The sequence below is a fragment of the Cherax quadricarinatus genome, chromosome 27 (genome assembly GCF_038502225.1).
Source record: "Cherax quadricarinatus isolate ZL_2023a chromosome 27, ASM3850222v1, whole genome shotgun sequence".
NCBI lineage: Eukaryota > Metazoa > Arthropoda > Malacostraca > Decapoda > Parastacidae > Cherax > Cherax quadricarinatus.
Genome location: NC_091318.1, coordinates 40,139,387 through 40,152,908, shown reverse-complemented (window position 1 = coordinate 40,152,908; position 13,522 = coordinate 40,139,387). Strand labels below are relative to the sequence as shown.

General features: G+C 42.2%; 1 protein-coding gene across 1 annotated transcript in view; it reads left to right on the top strand.

Moving 5' to 3' along the window:
* LOC128691064 (zwei Ig domain protein zig-8-like) overlaps window positions 1–13,170 on the top strand; it is a 424,774-nt gene extending 411,604 nt beyond the window's left edge. The window contains exon 5 of the mRNA XM_070089263.1: window positions 12,869–13,170. Coding sequence (XP_069945364.1) covers window positions 12,869–13,042 — 174 coding nt within the window. The 3' untranslated portion in view covers window positions 13,043–13,170. The remainder of the gene's footprint in view (window positions 1–12,868) is intronic.
* The last annotated feature ends 352 nt before the right edge of the window (window positions 13,171–13,522 follow it).

Sequence of the window (13,522 nt, the reverse complement as noted above, 5' to 3'; positions counted from 1 at the left end):
GCCTAGGCAGTATAGACTGTCTCAGCACTTACTGTGCACAGTATTAAAAAGATCTAGGACCTCATAGTACCAAGTGGGAGCACCAGTTCAATTGAACCCCAGCTCAAGCAAACAGGTTGGCAAACCCCAGGGATTTACTAATGCGATGTCGTATTAACACTCTCCCTTCAAAAAGGAAAGTGATGTTGACCCCGAGTTTAGTGGTTCTGAGATGGATGTGGCCACAAATGATCGAGGAAATAATGAAAAAGTCGATGATCGCTCATGTGTAACTTTCGTGTCACTTGCTTTCAATTTTGATGCCACTGGTAGTGGCATCCTGCCAGAATGTCCTATCACCGATGCCCTGAGTTAGTAGAGAGAGAGAGAGAGAGAGAGAGAGAGAGAGAGAGTGGGGAAGGGGGATTCTGTAACATGAGTGATATGTGTTCGGGTGGTTGTTTGTTGGCTCTGGCTGGCTGGTTGGCTCTGGCTGGCTGGTTGGCTCTGGCTGGCTGGTTGGCTCTGGCTGGCTGGTTGGCTCTGGCTGGCTGGTTGGCTGGTTGGCTCTGGCTGGCTGGTTGGCTCTGGCTGGCTGGCTGTGTCTGTCTTTGTCTGTCTTCATCTCTGTGTATTTTTTCTCTTTCTCTCAGAGAGAGAAGCTCATGAACCTGATCGTTTGCTAATCGAACAGGTATTATACATGTATCAGAATCGTCAAGGCTGCACCAATGATAGGATTTTACTGTGGCCGAAATACGTATATTCCTTGCTACAGTCATCCTTATGCATCATATCTAAAAGCACAGCACAGCACTGACTTTTTGGGGGGTTATAGTAGGTAATTTACACTGTGCCTAAATAAACTTAGTTACTTAGTCCTTTATTCTGTTCAAGGGACGCCTGTCGTTCAAACATTATATACAAAGCAAACGTAATTGTATCTATTCCTTGCCACAGTCATGCTCGTGTGTGTGGAACAGTGAGGACCAATAGAAACCATATTCACCAAGGTTCACTGGAGGCAGTGTGATGGTGTAGTGCACCATCTCACTGTTGGGTGACTGCATCATAAGCAGTGTACGAGTGCCACTCTGACACTGTCCTTCAAGGAGTTTGGTACTGCAGCACTTCTATAAAGATTGCTGGAACTTTTAAATAATTTGTATACATTTCTAGACAATAGTATGTGACCGAGGCAGGTGAACATGTTTATCTGTCAGTGTGTTTGTGACTGTTTGATCACTATTTCTGTACCTAATAATTGTCAGAACAAGGACAGGCAATGAAATCAGAAGATCTTCTATAATTTGTAATTATCAGAACATAAAAACGTAAACAGAAAAAAAGTGGAAAAAGTTATATCGTATTCTGCAAGATGCCCGACTCCATGTTGCCGTCACATGATGCACGACTCCATGTTGCCGTCACATGATGCACGACTCCATGTTGCCGTCACATGATGCACGACTCCATGTTGCCGTCACATGATGCACGACTCCATGTTGCCGTCACATGATGCACGACTCCATGTTGCCGTCACATGATGCACGACTCCATGTTGCCGTCACATGATGCACGACTCCATGTTGCCGTCACATGATGCACGACTCCATGTTGCCGTCACATGATGCACGACTCCATGTTGCCGTCACATGATGCACGACTCCATGTTGCCGTCACATGATGCACGACTCCATGTTGCCGTCACATGATGCACGACTCCATGTTGCCGTCACATGATGCACGACTCCATGTTGCCGTCACATGATGCACGACTCCATGTTGCCGTCACATGATGCACGACTCCATGTTGCCGTCACATGATGCACGACTCCATGTTGCCGTCACATGATGCACGACTCCATGTTGCCGTCACATGATGCACGACTCCATGTTGCCGTCACATGATGCACGACTCCATGTTGCCGTCACATGATGCACGACTCCATGTTGCCGTCACATGATGCACGACTCCATGTTGCCGTCACATGATGCACGACTCCATGTTGCCGTCACATGATGCACGACTCCATGTTGCCGTCACATGATGCACGACTCCATGTTGCCGTCACATGATGCACGACTCCATGTTGCCGTCACATGATGCACGACTCCATGTTGCCGTCACATGATGCACGACTCCATGTTGCCGTCACATGATGCACGACTCCATGTTGCCGTCACATGATGCACGACTCCATGTTGCCGTCACATGATGCACGACTCCATGTTGCCGTCACATGATGCACGACTCCATGTTGCCGTCACATGATGCACGACTCCATGTTGCCGTCACATGATGCACGACTCCATGTTGCCGTCACATGATGCACGACTCCATGTTGCCGTCACATGATGCAAGATGCACGACTCCATGTTGCCGTCACATGATGCACGACTCCATGTTGCCGTCACATAATGCACACGACTCCATGACATGATGCACGATGTGTTGCCGTCACATGATGCAAGATGCCTCCATGTTGCCGTCACATGTCACACTCCATGTTGCCGTCACATGATGCACACGACTCCATGTTGCCGTCACATGATGCACGACCCCATGTTGCCACATGATGCAAGATGCCATGTTGCCGTCATGATGCAAGATGTCACATGATGCACATGATGCACGACTCCATGTTGCCGACACATGATGCACGACTCCATGTTGCCGTCACATGATGCACGACTCCATGTTGCCGTCACATGATGCAAGAATCCATGTTGCCGTCACATGATGCAAGATGCACGACTCCTCCATGATGCAAGATGCACGACTCCATGTTGCCGTCACATGATGCAAGATGCACGTCACATGATGCACACGACTCCATGTTGCCGTCACATGATGCAAGATGCCCGACTCCATGTTGCCGTCACATGATGCAAGATGCACGACTCATGTTGCCATCACATGATGCAAGATGCACGACTCCATGTTGCCGTCACATGATGCAAGATGCACGACTCATGTTGCCGTCACATGATGCAAGATGCACGACTCCATGTTGCCGTCACATGATGCAAGATGCACGACTCCATGTTGCCGTCACATGATGCAAGATGCACGACTCATGTTGCCGTCACATGATGCAAGATGCACGACTCCATGTTGCCGTCACATGATGCAAGAATCCATGTTGCAGCATCCAGTGCCAAGTTCACAGTTGTATATCTGTGTAAGTACTGACCCTAAATATTTTATTTTTAGTCTTATTACACACAAAAAATTAACCTCTTTATATTTCAAAAATAAATCAAAATATTGAGAGGGCTAACGGAGATGTGCAGGTCAACACCGTCACAGTTAAATTGTTAAAAACACATGTAACAATCGATTTCGTTGAATATTTTATAAAAAATATTTGATTTGTCAATTGTCATAATCATTGTTTATCCCTATATTTCAAACAATAACTAATTAAGTGAATGTTTAACTGATTGCAGGTGTTATGTAGGTGTTTTTTTCAATAATTATAATGGCTTGAAAGTTCTAAGATGTTAAAATTTTAACATTTATTTTTCAAGTTACTGTGAAGTTTTATAACTACTATTAAGACAAGTTAACTTCATTGCAGTCAAACTCATAATTTATTTTTCTCAACTGCCATCAGCATGAGAGGACCCAAGTTCTCCTGGTTTGTGGTGCTACTGAGTCGGTGTCTGTTTATTAGGTAGAGAGTGGCTTGACTGACTGACAGGGGTCAGTCAACGGGGTCAGGGAGGGTTTTGGCAGTTGTAATGATCGAAGAATTGGCTGTAATGAGTGAAAATGTGGTTAAATTATTACGAACTTTGGGCGTTTTTTATGGTCATATTGAGACCTGGATTAGGATTTCTTTGCTCCAACGGAACACACTCGTGAAATAAACTTGGTTTAATCGTTTATAGCACCAAAAGTGGCGCAGAAGCATCAAGAAATGAGTGGTTTTTGGCTATTTTGCTGGAACCCCATATCAACTCCTGAAATAAGTCTGGTTTTAACTAATTCAGCAGCAGTGGTAGTAGGGACTGCCCAGAATAATAAGTTACAGTTTATTAACCTAGATATAGAGAAAAACATTGAGACTTCATTTCACTGGGAATGATGGAAAGGAGAATATTTGCCTGTATATCGTAACTGATAAGTTCCGTCAGAATGTACAGGATCTCCAGAATGGACAGAAGTACCATCCGTGTTAATGCTGGGGAAACAGTGCACACCTGGATCAGTTAGAGCAATGTAAGTTGTGAAGAACTTGGTAGAAAGGAGAACGGAGGTAGGATGGTGAAACACCCAGATTCAATAGTTTCAGTGTCATCCCTCACTCCGGGCAGCAACGGATTCGCTCACTAGTTAAATCCTTTTGTTTCAAACATTGACGAAGTCAAAAGGCTAAACTGATAGTAACGGGTGGCACGCGCAAAAATACTCATGACAAGAATGTAATACGTAGCGGGTTTGTTCGCAATGGTAGGTAAGGTTTTCCTGCAACATTTCCTAGCTAGAGCTGGCTATCAACAACTTTAAGTTCTTCAGTATAGTTCTTGTGCAGAGTACAAGTCAGGGATGGGTATGTATCTTACTGTCGTACTACAAACACTGCATGGAACATGGTTTACAGTCCATCCAACAACGAACAAGTTGTCCTTTTGGAACACAACTCCTGACGAAATTATTTGTTCCGCAAATTCTTTTAAGATACCTGTCCTTCAAGTTACTGTCCCTCAAGTAACCTGTCCCTCAGTGTACTGTCAATCAAGTTAACTGTCCTTCAAGTTAAATGTCCTTAGAGTTACTGTTACTCATGTTATTTTGCTAACAAATTCCTTTCTCTTCATTTCACTATTCCTCAAGTTATTCTCCCTCAAGTTACTCTTCCTGAAGTTGCTCTAGCTCAAGCTACTCTTTTCTTCACGGTGTAATTACTTATCTTTCAAGCAACTTGTTTCTCAATTTACTGTCCCACAAGTTGCTTCCATCAAGTTACTGTCACACATGTTTTCTGCTCCAAAAGTTACTATCCTTAAAACTGCCGTTGCTAAAGTAACTTATCCTACAAATTATTCTCCCACTTGACGCTGTCCTTCAAATTATTGTCCCTCAACTTGCTATACTTTAAGTTTCTCTCAATTAATATACTCTCTCTGAAGTTACTTGCCTGTCATGTTACTTTCCATCATGATTCTGTCCATGAGGTTACTGTCACTCAAGTTACTTGTTCCTCAAGTTATTGTCACTCAAGTAGCTGACTGTCAAATTGTTAACCACGTTCAAGTTCTTCCCTTGGTCTATAAGGTCGTACTTTAGGGTAATGTTCTACAACATGAAATTTTTCTGTTGTTCCTCAAGTTCCAATTTGGCCACTAAGTTACTTTCTTGTCAAGTTCTGTCTCAGATTATCCATTAAGTTCCTATCTTGTCTATATAGCTTCTGTTGGTTAACTTGCTACGCCGTTAAATTAGACATACGTGCAACACTTGGGTATCTTTATTGAGGAAACGTTTCGCCACACATTGGCTTCATCAGCCTATAAGAAGGAGAATGGTGAAAAACCGAAGGAGTTTGAGGTAATTATCCCTCAACCTTGAGTAAATGTAATTAATCCATCAATCTTGAAAAGAACACAGGATGTGCGTTAAGAAGTGGTTTATATACTGTAGACAAATGAGGTGGCATCACATTTGACAAATCCAAATAGTGAAGTAGGTCATGGACTGACTACATCGACTTCAGGATGAGGGACTAATTACCTCAAACTTCTTGAATCTTCACCGTTCTCCTTTGTATAGACTGATGAAGCCACTATGTGGCGAAACATTTCCTCAAATAAATATATCCATTTGTTGTACATGTATATAATTTATCAGCTTATCGGTTCGTTGTCCAGTCGACTTCAAATTTTCATCACTTACGTACGGTAACGAGGACCAAATTCTTGTTTGGTATGTTCACGTGCCCCTATGATCAGCGTAAAAGAATTAGACACAGGTGCAGCATCTTGGTATCTATATTTCTAGACGTTGTGTCATCCAGTAGTTTTTATCAACACAAATTCAAGGATATAATGGGAAGACTCAAGAACTATGTACAAGACACGAAATAATCACTCCATCAGCCTTGTAGCTGGTGAAGAACACCGCAGTGGTGAAGAACACCGCAGTGGTGAAGAACACCGCAGTGGTGAAGAACACCGCAGTGGTGAAGAACACCGCAGTGGTGAAGAACACCGCAGTGGTGAAGACCACAGTGGTGAAGAACACCACAGTGAAGAACACCACAGTGGTGAAGAACACCGCAGTGGTGAAGAACACCGCAGTGGTGAAGAACACCACAGTGGTGAAGACCACAGTGGTGAAGAACACCACAGTGGTGAAGACCACAGTGGTGAAGAACACCGCAGTGGTGAAGAACACCACAGTGGTGAAGACCACAGTGGTGAAGAACACCGCAGTGGTGAAGAACACCACAGTGGTGAAGAACACCGCAGTGGTGAAGAACACCACAGTGGTGAAGACCACAGTGGTGAAGAACACCGCAGTGGTGAAGAACACCGCAGTGGTGAAGAACACCGCAGTGGTGAAGAACACCACAGTGGTGAAGACCACAGTGGTGAAGAACACCGCAGTGAAGAACACCACAGTGGTGAAAAACACCGCAGTGGTGAAGAACACCACAATGGTGAAGAACACCGCAGTGGTGAAGAACCCCGCAGTGGTGAAGAACCCCACAGTGGTGAAGACCACAGTGGTGAAGAACACCGCAGTGGTGAAGAACACCACAGTGGTGAAGACCACAGTGGTGAAGAACACCGCAGTGGTGAAGAACACCACAGTGGTGAAGACCACAGTGGTGAAGAACACCGCAGTGGTGAAGAACACCACAGTGGTGAAGACCACAGTGAAGAACACCGCAGTGAAGAACACCACAGTGGTGAAAAACACCGCAGTGGTGAAGAACACCACAATGGTGAAGAACACCGCAGTGGTGAAGAACCCCGCAGTGGTGAAGAACACCGCAGTGAAGAACACCGCAGTGAAGAACACCACAGTGGTGAAGAACACCACAGTGAAGAACACCGCAGTAGTGAAGAACACCGCAGTGAAGAACACCGCAGTAAAGAACACCGCAGTAGTGAACACCACAGTGAAGAACACTGCAGTGAAGAACACCGCAGTGAAGAACACCGCAGCGAAGAACACTGCAGTGGTGAAGAACACCGCACTGAAGAACACCGCAGTGAAGAACACCGCAGTAGTGAAGAACACCACAGTGAAGAACACTGCAGTGAAGAACACCACAGTGAAGAACACCGCAGCGAAGAACACTGCAGTGAAGAACACCGCAGTGAAGAGCACCGCAGTGAAGAACACCACAGTGGTGAAGAACACCGCAGCGAAGAACACTGCAGTGAAGAACACCGCAGTGAAGAGCACCGCAGTGGTGAAGAACACAGCGGTGAAGAACACCGCAGCGGTGAACACCGCAGTGGTGAAGAACACTGCAGTGAAGAACACCGCAGTGAAGAACACCGCTGCGGTGAAGAACACCGCTGCGGTGAAGAACACCGTAGTTCTGAAGAATCTTCAGAACTACGGTGCCTTTACCAACTAAAGTTAATGGACCGATTACTTCGTCGTTCGTATATTCTTCTAAGTCTTACCATTATATCCTTGAATTTGTATTGATAAAGCAACTGGCTGGCGAAACGTCTACAAATAAAGATACCCAGATGTTTCACATGTGTCTTATTCTTCATTTTATCCGTACTGTGCACCATCCTGAAAAAATCGATAAATGTGGCAAAATGATGTTATACTGCATATTTCGAAGATTTAGAGCATTTAGAACACTTTTCAGACAACCTGATTTTTTTTAGCTATCTGGGAATGTCTCGGGCAACTTCTAAGATCCTTAATGGTGGAGCTTCCAGCATAAAAAAAAAAATATGGCGATAGTGGAGAGTGAAATTTACATGTGCAGTTGCAGATGTGATGATTTTTTGTCCATAATAGTCTCAAATTTTATTCCCAGTAAAATTAAAATAGTTTACCTGTTCTGAACAACTTCAATATTTAACGTGGGATACATCTTAGAGTCAGGATAGGATGCGTTAAGTTTACATGCTGGCGTATTGTTTGAAGAAAAGTTACTATGTAATGAAAAGTTGGAATCCTTGGAATGAACATTAAAATGGTATAAAATACCGACAGGTTGTTAGGTAAGACACATATGCAACCACCTCAAAACTTTAAGGGTGATGGACTGATTACATCGTCTTCAAGTATCTTCTGCTTCTATCAACTTTTCTGTACTCGACTGAAGAAGCCTACTGTGTAGGCGAAACGTTTCGAAATAAAGATACCTAACTGTTGCATATGTATCTTACCTAACAATCCTTGGAATCTTTTTCATAAATGGTAAACGATTCATCTGATTGGCTTCAATTTTTAACTAATGGATTGGTTTACTGAACCCAAGGATTAGTCTGCCACTGGGCGACATTAGTCCCAATTTGCAAATTTTTTTTGAATAATGATATTCATTCTTATTCAATTACTAACGAATGTTTTCTTTCTGATTAACTACGAAATATTATTCACGAAACATTCTATTTTAAGTATAATACCCAAAAAGGTCAATCTGAATAGGTGTAAATTTAAATTTAACAGAAATACAGTAATTGCAAAACTTGGAACCGTTGGGACATGATATATTACTGATGCCATTTCTAATGAGCTTCAAATTTTTACCATTGTTCATCACTCACTCTGAGCTATGTACTATGTAAATTTTAGTCTGGAAATTTTATTATTCAGATTGTTTTTCATGTAATAACTAATGAATGTTGCTTCTAATGAGCTTCAAACATTAAATGGTTTGAAGCTGATCAAAATTAATCCAAAGAATTTTTTGGATTAATTTTATGCTGTGTGGTTGCCACCTTGTCATTACTTGGCCAATTTTATCAAAATTTGCTTAAAAAAACAAACAAAAAAACAATTTTTCTTATACAACAGTATAGAAATTTCAATAGAATGTAAAAGTGAAAGTTAAAATGAAATAAAGTGAAAATCAGCTAACTTATGGGATTTTTAATTGAAACGAGTGAAGGTTTTTCTATTTTTTGGAACATGTTCATCAACATTTTCCTGTGGTTATCACAAGTTTTCACATATTACTTGAGACCGGACTGTTCGATGTGAACATTGATGTAATGTATGTTAGGTAAAGTTGATAGAGTTATCTGCATGTGTGGTTGAGTCTGCGCAGTTATACACACGCTGTTATCATAGTCATTGTTTCCCTGCTATTACTGGAGAAAGGTTTCTCTGATCGGCCATTACTGGAGAAAGGTTTCTCTGATCGGCCATTACTGGAGAAAGGTTTCTCTGATCGGCCATTACTGGAGAAAGGTTTCTCTGATCGGCCATTACTGGAGAAAGGTTTCTCTGATCGGCCATTACTGGAGAAAGGTTTCTCTGATCGGCCATTACTGGAGAAAGGTTCCTCTGATCGGCCATTACTGGAAAAAGGTTTCTCTGATCGGCCAATACTGGAAAAAGGTTTCTCTGATCGGCCATTACTGGAAAAAGGTTTCTCTGATCGGCCATTACTGGAGAAAATCGTCTCTGATCAGCCATTTTGCAAGTTTTAACCCGTGAAATAGGGTAGTATTATTTTACCAATGTTTCATAAGTGTTTCCTTGGTTCTAGTGAGGAGCTCTTGATCCAAGGAACCGGACTTATCTTCCAGCTTGAATCGAATTTGAGCGCCTCCCATTCTACAGCCGCTACACGACCCGTACGGGTTTAGCGCTTTCCTCGGTATAAAATGTAACTATTGCAAACGTCATCAGTCTTGAGTGGCTGGTGGATCCCATGAAGCAGATGGATCGTCTAAGGGGGGAGTTTAGGCTGCGTAGGCACAAATTTTGTTGCATTCTGTGCAATTACTGGTTAGCATTACATTTTAAGCGCTCATATGTTTTTCTGAGGTTAGGTTAAGGTTTCAGGAATCGGGTTTATTAATGAAACTGGTGACTGTGAAGTACCTGGAGGAATGTGTGCGCTGATCAGAAATAAATCACAGTGTTTGACTTAAGTTGGTTTCTTTTGGTTAGGCCGACTGAAAATTCGTTACCAGACAGATGGTACAGACACATGGGTATCTTATGTCCACCAAACATTCTTAAAACTCGTCTCATTTCTTAAAATCTGATTAAGCTTACTTAGAGGAAAGTTTGGAATGATTTTTTTCCTGCTCAGGTCCCGATTAGCTTTTCTTTTGACGAAATTTAAAAAATGAATATACCGATTTTCATGTGATAAATTCTGAGTGCCGCTTCTTATTAATTTGAAGCTTCTCTGCTCGTAAAGTGATAACGAAGCTTCTGAGCAGCTTCAAGCTTGATGTGCTAGTATATTTTGAACTATTTGTCACTTTCCTCTATTTGAAAGAATTTTAATTAGACTTTGATGCGTTTGTCCTAATTTACAATTTTTATTGAAGAAATTTGGATAGTTTCCATAAAATGACTTACGAATGCCCTTTTTGATACCTTTTAGTTTTTCAGCGCAAACGTTTAACTGCATTATGAACTTATGCCTCACTGCAATCTTCCACTAGCCTTTATTATGGCACCAGCAACTGTGATAATGCAATACAAGGATACTTCTCTTTGGCAATGCATCGACTGAAATACATATTGTTGTTCCCTAAGTTAGTACCCTGACACTTTAGTTAATGTCCCACAAGGAACAAAACACTGTCTCACTGGCTTCTTCCTAGTTCCATAGGGTATTGCTCCTAAAGTCACTTTTTCTAAAAGATACTATCTTGCCCTTCAAGATACTATCTTGCCCTTCAAGATACTACCTTACCCTTCAATATGCTACCTTACCCTTCAATATGCTACCTTACCCTTCAAGATGCTACCATACCCTTCAAGATACTACCTTACCCTTCAATATGCTACCTTACCCTTTAAGATGCTACCTTACCCTTCAAGATGCTACCTTACCCTTCAATATGCTACCTTACCCTTCAAGATGCTACCTTACCCTTCAAGATGCTACCTTACCCTTCAAGATGCTACCTTACCCTTCAAGATGCTACCTTACCCTTCAAGATGCTACCTTACCCTTCAAGATGCTACCTTACCCTTCAAGATGCTACCTTACCCTTCAAGATGCTACCTTACCCTTCAAGATGCTACCTTACCCTTCAAGATGCTACCTTACCCTTCAAGATGCTACCTTACCCTTCAAGATGCTACCTTACCCTTCAAGATACTACCTTACCCTTCAAGATACTACCTTACCCTTCAAGATGCTACCTTACCCTTCAAGATACTACCTTACCCTTCAAGATACTACCTTACCCTTCAAGATGCTACCTTACCCTTCAAGATGCTACCTTACCCTTCAAGATGCTACCTTACCCTTCAAGATGCTACCTTACCCTTCAAGATGCTACCTTACCCTTCAAGATGCTACCTTACCCTTCAAGATGCTACCTTACCCTTCAAGATACTACCTTACCCTTCAAGATGCTACCTTACCCTTCAAGATACTACCTTACCCTTCAAGATGCTACCTTACCCTTCAAGATGCTACCTTACCCTTCAAGATACTACCTTACCCTTCAAGATGCTACCTTACCCTTCAAGATGCTACCTTACCCTTCAAGATGCTACCTTACCCTTCAAGATGCTACCTTACCCTTCAAGATGCTACCTTACCCTTCAAGATGCTACCTTACCCTTCAAGATACTACCTTACCCTTCAAGATACTACCTTACCCTTCAAGATACTACCTTACCCTTCAAGATGCTACCTTACCCTTCAAGATACTACCTTACCCTTCAAGATGCTACCTTACCCTTCAAGATGCTACATTACCCTTCAAGATGCTACCTTACCCTTCAAGATACTACCTTACCCTTCAAGATACTACCTTACCCTTTATACTACCTTACCCTTTAAATTACTATATTGTTTTTTGGTTGCTGTCTCTCAAGTTACTCATTTTCACGTTCTTGTCCCTTAAGTTACATATATTAAATTACCTTCTCTCCGATTACTAACTTTTCAACTGTGTTATCACCTTGTCTCTAAAGGTTTTGTCTTTTCCCAAAAGTTACTCTATTTTCTTCTAAGTTATTATTAAAATTTCCCTGAAGTTTCAGTCTCTGAAATTACTTGCCCATCATGTTAATACCTAAATTTTTAAGTCTTTAAGACAGTTTTCATCACACAAAATGGTTATTTTTAACAAAAAAATATACCAAGGTCAGACAAAACCAACAGCAGTTACACCAACAGCAGTTACACCAACAGCAGTTACACCAACAGCAGTTACACCAACAGCAGTTTACATATGCAAAGTGCTGCTGAAGTGCTGCTATGCAGCAACTTCACGCCTAAAAGATATACAATGTACAACAGCAATGCACACATGCAATAGTTCATCACAAATACAACACTCGCTTAATCTTTTACTTGACACTGACGTCAACATTACATATGCAATACTGCTTTATCCCTGGAGCTATAGCCATTAAATAACTAACATCACACACTCTCTTGCAACAGACAGTCTTCACATGAGTAACATAACACTCCTGCAACAGTCCTCACATGAGTAACCTAACACTCACTCTTGCAACAGTCACATGAGTAACATAACACTCTTGCAACAGTCCACACACGAGTAACATAACCCTCTTGCAACAGTCCTCACATGAATAACAGAACTCTTTTAACAGTCTTCACATTAGTAACATAATAATCACACTTACTAGTCTTCACCAGAGTAACATCACACTCACACTTCTCCTGGGTCCTGTGTCAGGTGGACAAATGAAGGTGATTCTCACACTGGCAGATGTATGTTACAGGTGTCGGTGAAGAAGACAAGAGACGGCAGCGTACTGACGCTAGCTGGCGTACGACGCCCTGACTCCGGCAATTACACCTGCTTACCTGCCAGTGCCAACCCCGCTTCCATCACTCTACACATCATAGCTGGTAAGTCACCCTCGTTCCATCACTCTACACATCATAGCTGGTAAGTGACAACTGTTCCATCACACTACACATCATAGCTGCTAAGTCACCATTGTTCCATCACTCTACACATCATAGCTGGTAAGTCACCATCGTTCCATCACTCTACACATCATAGCTGGTAAGTCACCATTGTTCCATCACTCTACACATCATAGCTGGTAAGTCACAACTGTTCCATCACACTACACATCATAGCTGGTAAGTCACAACTGTTCCATCACACTACACATCATAGCTGGTAAGTCACCATTGTTCCATCACTCTACACATCATAGCTGGTAAGTCACCATTGTTCCATCACACTACACATCATAGCTGGTAAGTCACCATTGTTCCATCACTCTACACATCATAGCTGGTAAGTCACCATTGTTCCATCACACTACACATCATAGCTGGTAAGTCACCATTGTTCCATCACTCTACACATCATAGCTGGTAAGTCACCATCGTTCCATCACCTACACATCATAGCTGGTAAG